General features: G+C 37.1%; 2 protein-coding genes across 5 annotated transcripts in view; one reads left to right on the forward strand and one right to left on the reverse strand.

Annotated features, from left to right (window-relative positions):
* Window positions 1–12,179, forward strand: part of NDUFAF7 (NADH:ubiquinone oxidoreductase complex assembly factor 7) — a 61,623-nt gene extending 49,444 nt beyond the window's left edge. The window contains exons 11-12 of one of the 2 annotated variants that reach the window (XR_010405515.1): window positions 2,542–2,700; window positions 7,785–8,273. The gene's annotated coding sequence lies outside the window, so the exon portion shown is untranslated. Of the gene's footprint in view, window positions 1–2,541; window positions 2,701–7,784; window positions 8,274–12,050 lie in introns of those variants that run through there. The other variant, XR_010405516.1, reaches the window with a different exon arrangement.
* PRKD3 (protein kinase D3) overlaps window positions 1–12,405 on the reverse strand; it is an 86,021-nt gene that overhangs the window by 16,677 nt on the left and 56,939 nt on the right. For all 3 annotated transcript variants that reach the window (XM_064572115.1, XM_045884421.3, XM_045884422.2), the window contains 5 exons: window positions 12,120–12,303; window positions 10,581–10,704; window positions 8,276–8,353; window positions 6,947–7,223; window positions 4,017–4,069 (listed from right to left, as the gene is read on the reverse strand). In XM_064572115.1, the coding sequence (XP_064428185.1) occupies window positions 4,017–4,069; window positions 6,947–7,223; window positions 8,276–8,353; window positions 10,581–10,704; window positions 12,120–12,303 (716 nt within the window). The remainder of the gene's footprint in view (window positions 1–4,016; window positions 4,070–6,946; window positions 7,224–8,275; window positions 8,354–10,580; window positions 10,705–12,119; window positions 12,304–12,405) is intronic.

Below are 12,405 nucleotides of genomic sequence, written 5' to 3' on the forward strand. Positions count from 1 at the left end.
CCCCTTGTCTGGGTATGTGCCACAGTCTGCAGGAGTCTACAGGAGTCAACTCCATCTCCGTCGGTGTCACACTCCCCGCCAGCGCCTGTCTCATGGTGGTAACTCAATTAAGTAAATGGAATTGCACACACCTCAATTTCTCACTGGTAAAGGGGATATAATAACATCTATTTCACTGGATTTTTAAGTAAATTAAATGAAGATATATACCAAGTGTCAAGTCCAGGGCCTGGCATATAAAAATCATTTAAATTAGGTAATCTTAAATTGCTGACTTCCCTGGGACTTGGCTTTCTCATCTGGAAAAAAGTATCGGTCTACATCTCTAGGTCCCTCCTAATTTAAAAAATGCCCATGACTTTATGACTGTCATCAACATTTATTGAGCCCTAACTGTATAGAGGACTCTGTACAAGGTAGCTAATTTGTAAAACAGACCTAGTTAAGAGGTTTATGATGTATTAGGGAAACATAAAAATCTTTTAAGAAGATAAATAATTCAGGACATATCAGGGTCATGTAAGTACTACCTATTTAAAGAGGCTCTCCTAACACCTTTTCTTTACTAACTCACCAGAATAACCTGTACTTTCCATTCCCTCTGAAAAGAATATATTGACTGATGTCTGCAGTAACCTCATAAAATGGATGTGGTATCCCAATGAGTAACTCTTAAAACTGAATTTGTTCCCAAACCCATTATGCCAAATGTGCTTGTTATAGATCATATAATTTAATTACAAAAAATTAAATATGTATACTATATAAGTCAATGAAACATGAGAGATTTCTATGAAAACGAAGTAGTTTTAGAAACTCCATAAAAGGGACGCCTGGGTGGCTCAATCGGTTAAACATCTGCCTTCGGCTCAGGTCATGATCCTAGGGTCCCAGGATCGAGTCCTGCATCGGGCTCCCTGCTCAGCGGGGAGTCTCCTTCTCCCTCTGCCTGCCGCTCACCCTGCTTGGGCTCTCTCTCTCTGACATATAAATAAATAAAATCTTAAAAAAAAACCAAACAAACAACAAAACTCCATTAAGGGGGTGCCTGGGTGGTGCAGTCAGTTGAGCGTCTGACTCTTGGTTTCAGCTCAGGTTGTGATCTCAGGGTGGTGAGATCAAGATCGAGCCCCGCACTGGGCTCTGTGCTCAGTGTGGGGTCTGCTTGAGATTCTCTCTCCCTCTCCCTCTCCTGCTTGTGCTCTCTAAAATAAATCTCAAAAAAAGAAAAGAAAAGAAAAGAAAACTCCATAAAGATGAGACACCAAAACAACTGCTGTCAATTTATTTGTGAGCAAAACAAATACCAGACTGTGGGAGTGAGGATCTGTTCCCAGAATATTTCACAAGTATCCCTGGTTCTACTTTAAAGAAACAAAAAGTGGAAATTATAGAGAATGCATTATGGGTGTTGTTGTATAATAAGAATTTGAGTGGCCTTTGTCCCTGGTTCCTAAGAGAGAGACTCTAAATCCTTGGAATTTCCCAAGTCATAGGAGTATCTTAGGTTATGTTATTCATGAGCCCCTTGGATCACACCTGAATTATGCTAACAAGATGATTCAGGATGGGGGAGGGTCACCAGAAAGACCAACCACATGATTAGAGTGTTGAGGCTTTGAACCAGTCCAAACTCAGGGGGGACAAGGGGGGTAGGAGATTGAGTTCAATCATGTGGCCAATGATTCAGTCAATCATGCCTACTTAATGAAACTCCAACAAAAACTTTGGACACTAAAGCCCAGGTAACTTTCAGGCTGGTTACAGATCAATGTGCTGTAGGCTTGCATGTCCTGATTTCAGGGAGAGAATGCAGAAGCTCTACATTCAGAACTCTCCCGGACTGCACCCTATGTGTCTTTGGTTGGCTGGTCCTGATTTTTATCTGTTACAATAAAGCTATAATCATAAGTCCAGCATTTTCCTGGGTTCTGAGACATTCTAGTGAATTACTGAACCTCAGTGTGGATTTGTGGGAATCCTCTGACTCTGTAGCCAGTTGGTCAGAAGTATGGGTGAACTGGGGACTCCTGCATTTGTGGCTGTTGTCTCAAGTGAGGGCAGCCTTGTTAGGAACTGTGCCCTTAACCTGTGGAGTCTGCACAAAATCAGGGTGATTAGCATCAGAATTGCATTACTACATTACAGATGTGGTTGATGCAAGAAAGACATAGTGCAACTCTACTTAGCAGACCCATACTTAAAGTAAGTCGTCTCAGCCCTGTGACAAAAGCAAATCAATCAATGTGCATATATGCATGTTTTAAGGTATAATGAAAATTTTAAGGTTTATAAGAGTCATTTTTATATGCTTCCCAACTTTAATCAACTTTTTGTTTAACCAATGAAATTTTTGTTCTAATCAAATTAGATGAGGGAACATCCATTAGTCAAATAGTAACTGCTAGAAAAGGTCTTCACAAAGACCAGTTCTGAACCTTTTCCCTTCTCAGCTATGAATAGGCATGTCCCTCAAGTGCTCAGGGGATCCTTCAAAGTTAGTGATCTCATGTTTGTGTAATCCCTCTTTCCCTCCCCAAGAATCTACCTACCACTACGACAAGAGATACACAGATTACATCTCCTCAAAACCCTCTATTCCCTGGAACATTACTGGATATCCAGTCTTCACTGCAGTCTTAGAAAAGCCAACATCTATATACTACAGCTATTACAGCCGGATGCCCCAAGTGGAAGACGGTGAGATTTTTTTTTTTTATATAAAGATTTTATTTATTTATTTGAGAGAGAGAATGAGAGAGAGCACAGAGAGAGGGCCAGAGGGAGAAGCAGACTCCCTGCCGAGCAGGGAGGCCGATGCGGGACTCGATCCCGGGACTCCAGGATCATGACCTGAGCCGAAGGCAGTCGCTCAACCAACTGAGCCACCCAGGCACCCGACGGTGAGATTTTTATCAGAGAAATTTATATATAGCCAATGAACTATTTTAAGACTTCTTTTTCTAGCCTTTTTTCTTTCTAATCCAGGGTTGGCAAATCTAGCCTGTTGGCTCTTTTTGTACAGGCTCCTGATCTAAGAATAGACTTTACATTTAAATGGTTAAAAAAGGGGAAATAATAGTAGTATTTTTTGACATGTGAAAATGACATAAAATTCAATTCAAGTGTCCATAAATACAGTTATACTGGGACACAGTCATGCTCATTCCTTTATGTACTGCCTATAGATGCTTTCTCACTACCATGGCAGAGTGAAATTACTGGGTATGGTCCCCAAAGCCTAAAATATCTATTATCTATTCCTTTATAGAAAGTATGCTAATCCCTGTCATAATCCCCAATACGTGCGTACATATAGCAGCCAAACTTCTTCTATTCACTATGCCTTAAAAGTCTTGTATGTCTTGCTTCCCTCTATTTGCCCATCCCAGTCCCTGTACTTGCATGAACTATTGTTCCCTGCCCTCATCCTCTGCACTTCAACTGAAATTCCTTCCCAACCTTAGCGGCACAGCTCTGGGTTTCACTTCCTTGAGGAAGTTTTCCCTGCTGACCCAGCAAGAAGTAATCTCTCCCTTCTCTTTGAACTAGTCTATCACTATGTAATATTCTACTATCACTTGTGAAAAAGTTATCTTTATTTTCACAATTTAAAAAATCTGCCTTAGTTTCCTTCATAAAGCAGAACCCCTTAGAGTAGTTATCAGCCACAAAATCTAGCTTCTTTAGGCCAAGTACTCAATATTTTGGCCTATGAACTTTTTTTTTAATTCAAATATTAATTAACATACAGTGTGATATTAATTTCAGGTGTACAATATAGTCATTTACAATTCTAAATGTTTCTTAGTGCTTATCAAGATAAATGTATTCTTAATTCCCTTTATTTCACCCATCCCCCCACCCAACTCCCCTCTGTCAACCACCAGTTTGTTCTCTAATTCTAAAAGTTTGTTTTTTGTCTCTTGAACTTATTTCTCTAATAAGATTTTCACATCTTATTTTACCTATTTTAATTACCCAATTTGCATATTTTAGCTGTAATTTTTACTTACCACATTTTCCTGGATCTGACAATTAGATACAGAGATACTAGTAGACAAATCTTCTGTAAAACAGAAGGATGATGTATGAGAAAAGAACAAAATTGTTATATGACTTAATATTAACATTTGCTGACATGTGAATGCCCACAGTATATTAAATTTAAAAAACTGGCTAACATACAGTTAATATAATTATGTTCTTTAAAAAAATTTATCCACACACATAATACCAACCCATCAACAACAAACTGGTCAAATAAAATATGATACATCCATACAAAGAAATACTATCTAAACATTTAATGGTGTAGAGCTATCCATACTGTGTTAGAAAGCTATCCATGGCATATTAAGTTAGAAAGGCAAGTTGTAAGGCAGCAGCATTTGAATTAAAAACAAAGAAAATATGATACTTCTCGTGAATGAGAGTAAGGGTTGGGGAACAAAGACTTTAGTTTTTATATACTTCTATACTGCCTGCATTTTCTAAAACATAAAAAGCATGCATTACTTTAATAGTAAAAAATCAGATAAATTAGATAATCTATATACTGAGATTGAAATACATCTGATACACATTAATTAAATAGTGGCTAAAAGCAAGTTGCAAAAAGAACAGAGTATGACCACATTTTTTGTAAAAATAAAAATATAACAATACAGTATAGATAATATCAGCTTCCCTTCTCTCCAAACCAAGAAATATACAGCAAACTGTTAATAATGGTTTTCTGAGGGGGGTGATATAGGAGCAGGAATAAGGGGGTGTGTTACAAGTGTACAGGAAGGACGTTCTCATTTTATATTCCGTATTACTGTAAAATGTCTATATTACTTTGGTAAGCAAAGGAAGTAACTGACAAAAAAGAGAAAAGGGCCACATGGAAAATAAGAGACTAGGTCTCAAACATCTAGAATCTCGGAGAGAACTCAGAGAAACAAGATGTGATATTTCCTTTATGATCCCAAATATAAAAATTTAGAACAAGAAAATATAAGCATACTATACGTCAAAAATAAGTAACATGACCGTCAAAGACTGCATTTAAAAATATTAAGTCAATCTTAAAATATTTTAAATAACTCAAATATTAAATATTAATGAACAAAAAAGGCCCAGCATCGACGACATTAAGGTGTCTAAAGTTTTGTTTTTCAGTCGTTCCATTTTCCTGTGTAAGTCAATACTGATTGTGTTTCAAAGGCCTCCACTGTCTAGCTCCACCTAGTTTTATTCTCTATTGCTTCCCAGAACTCTACTCCAGAAGCAGCAGCAAGCAGCCAACAACCCAGTCATAGTATTACTCACGTGTCAGGAACTGGGCTAAGTGCATTATATGCGTTTATTATTATTCCCACTTTAGATTAGTGACCGCAGAGACCAAGATCACACAGCCAGTAAGCGGCGACTATGCTTTCATTGTCTAGCATCCTCACTCTTAACCCTTCCGCAATTCTGCTTTTAGAGACTCTTAATATTTAGAGGGAGGAGGTCCATGGATGGGCTGGAGAATGGAGAAGGTTCCTATGTCCAGTAATACATAAAATTTGTCTTTATGTCCCTGTATTATTTTCTGGGGGAAAAGGTCTATGGCTTTAATTAGGATATCAGAGTTCTGTCTAAAATCCCCCAAAACTTAAGAAGCACTGTAAATATCCATCTAATTCATCCTCTAAGAATCAATATTAAACACCAAACATGTTCACGGTCATTACCTTCATCCCTTTGATCACAGCCGTCTCCTTAACTAGAGTAACACTACCCCCCCCTCCACCCTTCCCTTTTAATTTTTCCTATCCTAACCTACTTGAGATCCAAGGTCAAGGTTCAAGTCAGATTTTTTCTATCATGAAGTCTCTGCTTACTCCTCCTATCCGTATCTGCATCCCCCAAGTAATGCATTACTCATTTCTGCATTCTACTGCCTTATGCTACCACTTAACACTTAACGTTTGTATGTCCTATCTCCCTTAATTTCTGTGTTTTTAGCTCAGAGCCTAGCGTTATGCCAAGAATAGGTGCATGAAATAATACAGCTGAACTGATATAAAGTACATTTAGGAACTGGTTGATACTTATTTTGATTTAAATATATTTGTCTAATGAATGATGTTTCCCTATAAATAACAACACCAATGGCATAAAAGTCACATCATGGCTTTCAATTGATCCTTTATCAAATTTAGGTTTTATTTTATAAATTTTGTTGGTGCAAAGAACATGTTTCAGTAATTTTTTAGTATTTCTGAATGTTTTAATTCAGTTAAAAGAAAAACAGCATTTCTGACTTCATAGATTTCACAAGTATGATGTGAACCATAATACTTTATCACCTGTTTATATCCCACCATGAAGCAAAATACTAGAAGTTTGCTTAATCCAATGAGAGTTCATGGATACCAAACACTGTTCTATCCCTTACTGGTTCTCTTTCTTTAATGCTGACAAGCCTATAAAGTAGGTACTATTACAGAGAGGTAAGGTTTTGCCTAAGATCATATAACAGGTTGGCAGAACCAGGATTTGAATGTAGGGAGACTGACTCTGGAACCTAGCTCTGGGGATTGTATGGATACATTATAACTAACATAACTATATAAAGGAATTAACTAACAATATTGGTTAGTACAGATGAAGCTTAAAGTGAGCATTAGAAATACATACAGAGGGGCGCCTTGGTGGCTCAGTCGGTTAAGCGTCTGCATTTGGCTGAGGTTATGATCCCGGAGTTCTGGGATCGGGATTGGGATTGAGATCGAGCAGGGAGTCTGCTCCTCCCTCTGCCCCTCCACCCTGCTCATGCTCTCTCTCTCTCTCTCTCAAATAAATAAAAACTTAAAAAAAAGAAAAAAAGAAATACATGCAGAAACACAACCACACCCACAAAATGCTTAAGAACCAGAGGGGGAAAAAAGCCATCAACAAGCTTATTGCTTACTGTGATCTTTCCCTTGCCCTGGAGAAGTGCAAACACTTGCTTGAGGGGTAACAGGCATGAGAGCTTGGCGAATTGCTTTTTCCCAGCTCTGTGCTACATCAACTCCAACTCCAGTGGCAGCAAGAACAGGATTGTGGGAGCTGTCCCCATTGTTCTCCCCAACAAAGTATACCATAGTATCAGTGATGATTTCAAAACAGTGTGGGTTGCTGCCTTGTGAAATGTTTGTGAAATCTTGTGGCGAAGATATGCGGAGAATTTCTGAAAGTGGAATTTCCTGAAGTAAAAAATTAAGCATTAAAAGATATGAATACATCTTTGTTTTTATTTTCAAATACACTAAACAGAGATATGCATTTCTAATGAATGCATTAAGATGAACACAAGTATGTGGTACATGGAACACATAGTCAAGTCTTAGGATAATATCTGCCTTGAATGATTTGCATGCCCAACAATGCTGAAGGCTGAGCATGAATATAATAACTAAGCCAGTGCTTCAGGCCTTCAGCAGGTCATTAGACTGCAAGGAAAGAGAGGATCGTGGAGGGTAACTGCCACTATATCCAACACTTGTCACTTTCTAATTGTCATTAAATCAACTCAGCAATTACTTCTCTACCAGCAGCTGTCTGCAAGATACAGCCCTCAGAGGAGAACAAAGGAAAACATAAGAGCCAAAGTAGAATGTTAGTATAGGTTGTTCAAGCATTCCGTCTGGTTCTGCCCATAAATGTAACAAGTATTTACTTGTACTTCACTTCCTAACACACACACAAAAAAGTACTTAACCCAACCAGATCAAAGCAAGTCATTAGTTTCTATTCTCTTTCTTAAGGATATAATTGCTACAGTCTACAATTTTGTTTGGTGTCCGTCTGGGACACAGCAAAGTGTGGAGCAAGCCAAGCAAAGAAGACTATACGAAGGTGAAGAAGAAGCTTTTGGAATCAGGGCCTAAGATAAAATGGATCAGTGGGGAACACCAAATACCATACTGGCATCTTCTGGACAGGCAATGATCATGGGACTTACTGAACTGCCCAATCTAAATCATAGTGTCCAAAAGGCAATCAGTACCAACCTGACAAGTAGGCCGAAACCAAAGGAACTCACAACAAAAAACAACCTTGGGTAGCAGGGCTATTGTGAGGGGTGAAATGGAGGGGTGTGGGACAATTATTTCAACAAGGAACTTAACCATGATTTCTATACATGATATTAGGCAGAGTCATAATAGATATATGCCAACATAATTAATATTATTTGAATATTTGGAAAATATACAATATTTCAATGTACATATTTTTCAAAATGTGGAATCTTTACCTTATAATACTTTGATCCAGATTCGTTTTGAAACAATGTTAGACACTTGCTGTCCAGTCTCCAGTAATGCCTCTTTCTCTATAAAATAAAGGGCATAAAACTCTGAGGTATAAAAATAATGATTCCTCCAAAGTACCTGTACCTTTCCTTTCCCTTTCATTTCTATTCATAAGTTTGTATTTCTGAGTAGGCTTAAAATTCATGAGGGTCAAAATTCTGCAAATATAAGAAGGATATATAGAGTGACAAGTATACTCCCACCACCACTCACATCCTACTCCCACCCTGCTCCAGGTAAGCAATGGTAGTAGGTTTCGGGGAATCCTTTTAGAGAATTTTATGCATGCACACTCAAATACATACGTGGTACACATGTGCAGATACGTAATTTACCTATAGGCTACATTTCTAATCTGGCTCTCTGGCTCAAAAGATATATACACATGTAATTTTGCTTGCCAGTGTCAATCACCCTTCATAAGACTTGACCCAATTTATAGTTTCATCAGCAACACGAGTACCTATTTACTCTCACTAAGGTAGTTATGTTACTAAACTTTTTGATCTTGGCTACACTGATAAATAAAACCTGGTAATTCAGTGAAATTTTAAATTGTACTTTTTTTTTTAAAAACGAGATCAAGCTCTTGTGTTTAAGAGTATTTGTATTTCCCTGACTGTGAACTCTGCTGATATTCTTTGCCCATTCTTTGTGTTGTGGTCTTTTTCTGATGAATTTGTTGTCATCCTTTACATATAATGAAATTAATCCTTGTCTAAATTATGACTTCAGAATACTTTTTCCAGTGTGTCATGTGTCTTTGCTTTTGTTTTCTGATGTTTTGTTTTTTTTTACATATCTCTTTATTTTTTAAAATGAAGACTTTAGCCATTTTCGGTCGCAGCGTAATTAAAGGGAAGGTACAGAGATTTCTCATATACTCCCTGCCCCCCGCACATACATAGCCTGCCCATTATCTACATCCTCATTCAGAGTGGTACACTTGTTACAACTGTTACACTTGTTACCTACACTGACACATCATAATCACAAAGTCCAGAGTTTACGTTATGGTTCACTCTGGTGTTGTACGTTCTATGGGTTTGGACAAATGTGTGATGACAGGTTTCCATCATTATATTTTACAGAGTATTTTATAGAGTGTTTCCCTTGCCTTAAAAATTCTGTGTTCTTTCTGTGTATTCATGCCTACCTGTCCCCTACCCTCGACCCCTGATCTTTTTTACTGTCTCCATAGTTTTGCTTTTTCCAGATATCATATAGTTGGAATCATACAGTATGTATGTAGTTTTTACACTGGCTTCTTTTACTTAGTAATATGCATTTAAGATCCCTTCCTGTCTTTTCATAGCTCATTGCTGTTTAGTACTGAATAATATTCCATTGTCTGGATGGATGTACTATGGTTTATTTGTCAATTCACTTACTGAAGGACATCCTGTCGCTTCCAAGTTTTGGCAATTATGAATAAAGCTATTGAAATCATACATATTCAGGTTTTTGTGTGGACATAAGTTTTCATATCCTTTGGGTAAAAACCAAGGAGTGCAACTGCTGGATCATATGGTGAGAGTATGTTTGGTTTTGTAAGAAGCCGTCAAACTGTCTTCCAAAGTGTCTATACCATTTTGCATTCCCGCCAGCAATGAAAGTATGTGTTGCTCTACATCCTTGCCAGCCTTTGGTGGTGTCCGTGTTCCAGGTTTTGGCCATTCCAATCAGTGTGTAGTGGTATTCCACTGCTATTTTAATTTGCATTTCCCTGATGACATATGATATGGAACATCTTTTCATATGCTTATCTGCCATCTGTGTATCTTCTTTGGTGAGGTATGTGTTAAGGTCTTTGACTCATTTTTTAATTGGGTTGTTTGTTTTCTTACTGTTGAGTTTTAAAAGTTCTTTGTATATTTTGGAGAACAGTCTTTCATCAGATGTCTCTTTTACAAATATTTTCTCCTAGTCTGTGTTTGTCTTATTCTCTTGACACTGTCTTTTGCAGAGCAGAAGATTTAACTGTAATGAAGTCCATCTTACCAATTATTTCTTTAACGGATTCTATATTTGGTGTTGTATCCCCAAATACTGTCTGAATCTCTACTGCTCTACTAATTTGTAAAAATATTTCAGTTTTGCCTTTTGAAAACTCTTTACAAGCGTAACTACAGTTCCAGTTTACTAAAATGTCTTAATATATATCTCATTATTTTGATTTTAAAAATGCATAAAGTAAAGCATATAACAAAGTTTCACTACCATATTACAATGTCTGTGGTTACTGACCAGGGTGTCCCTGCTGCTGTAATGGACCATCCACCCTTCCTTGACCATCGTGCTGCTCTTCCTCTTTGTGTGCTTGATGGACTGTACAACCCTCATTAGCGGAATATTACTGCTTGTTGATGGACTAAAAAACATTTAGAATTTATGATAAAATATTGATAATTTCAATTTTTAAAAAATCATATAAATACTGTAAACTCATTAGCCCTTAAGATAATTGAGCTAAAATTTTTCAAAATATCTTAGAGAAATAGCTTAAGAAAAAATCCCATTATGATGATACACAGTTGATTTATAAAAGACTAAGATAATACTGCAAGTCCTCATTATTTGTCATCAATATTTTTTGACGGGTCATAACACAAAACAATGCACAGAGCAGAAAGAATCCTCCCTAATTGGAAGATATGAAGCCTGGGGGAGGGTCTCATTTGGGACTGCTGGGATATCTACATGCTTGCCCTAGGCAGCATGGTTAATTAGTAAATTCATAACAAGGTAAAAAGTAAGTATACCTATACCCAATTTTAAATGGTTCAAATGTCAGATTCTATTATTCACGTTGTTAGCAAAAAGTCTTCCTAGCAGAAGACACTGAAAGGAAAATGATTTACAGATAACAATTAAGAAAATAAAAATAATAAATAATGCACCGAGTCAAATCAGGTAATACGGAAATATGGGTCAGGAACAGCGTAGCTAGAGGAAAAGAACAATTTGGGGGTATGTGTGAAAAACACATGGTTTTTCAATTTCAGTCTCAGTTAAATATATTCTCTTAAATTATGATGTATTAATGATTAGGAAGCCAGCTAAGTTCTCTTGATAGTCTCCAAACTGGGTAAACATTAAATTTTAGTTCAGAATGAGAATGATAGTAATAGCTGTAATTTAATGATAAGCCAAAATGAATGAATGACCACTCAGCCATGTGAGATTGATAAATGATCCATTTTCTCTAAATTCCTCCTGGTTGCCAATGAAAAACAAAACCTGCCAAAATATTAACATTTTATTACAAAGTAGTACATCCTATAAAGCTGTATATATAGAAAAACTGAATTTCTATAAACATAAGGGGATATTTAGAAGTTTTATAATCCAATAGCATTTTTACAAAGTGCTAATAGTCTAATTAACCGCTCACAAATTCATCACCATCATCTTTGTGCAACATTTGTAGGTATACATTCGTACTGGTGTTTCTAACGTCCAATAATCTGCTGGTATGAAGCAACTGGCTGCTTTAACTGATAGTTCAATTCTGACACCTTGTGGTGGCTGCTCCACAGGGAGATAACACATCCTGACTATATTTAAATAAAGTGTTTTTCTCTTCAAGAAAACAAGGATTCTCACACCTTCCCATGTTGAGTGGATGGCGTAAGTGATAATAATTTATTTCAGAAATCCTGTGGTGCATGTAAAAGAATTAGCAACAATTTAATTAGATTTTAAATTATATTTTAGGTTCCATTTAAAGAGATTCTTTCTCAAGGGAGTGCCTGGACTGACCCTGTATCCGTGGACATGTGCTACCTGATTGTCTTCACAGCCTCCTCATCTCTTTCCACATCAAGATCGGATGGATCCAAGAAGAACATTTTATCTTCTGGAGGAGATGGTTCTTCTATGTCATCCAAGCCCCGGCTACCATCACTGTTCATGTCACTGTTATCAATATCCATTGGTATATCTGTATCCGCTCCCAGACTGGAAGGTTCTGGCAAAGTTTAAAATGAATTCAGAGTTTTATATTAATGGGAGATCAATCCATCTAAATAGAAAGAGTATATGAAATGTGGGGAAAAAAGCTTTAAAACTC

The sequence above is a fragment of the Mirounga angustirostris genome, unplaced genomic scaffold (genome assembly GCF_029215605.1).
Source record: "Mirounga angustirostris isolate CCGP_5_RB_7025 unplaced genomic scaffold, mMirAng1.0.hap1 SCAF_10, whole genome shotgun sequence".
Taxonomy (NCBI): Eukaryota; Metazoa; Chordata; class Mammalia; order Carnivora; family Phocidae; genus Mirounga; species Mirounga angustirostris.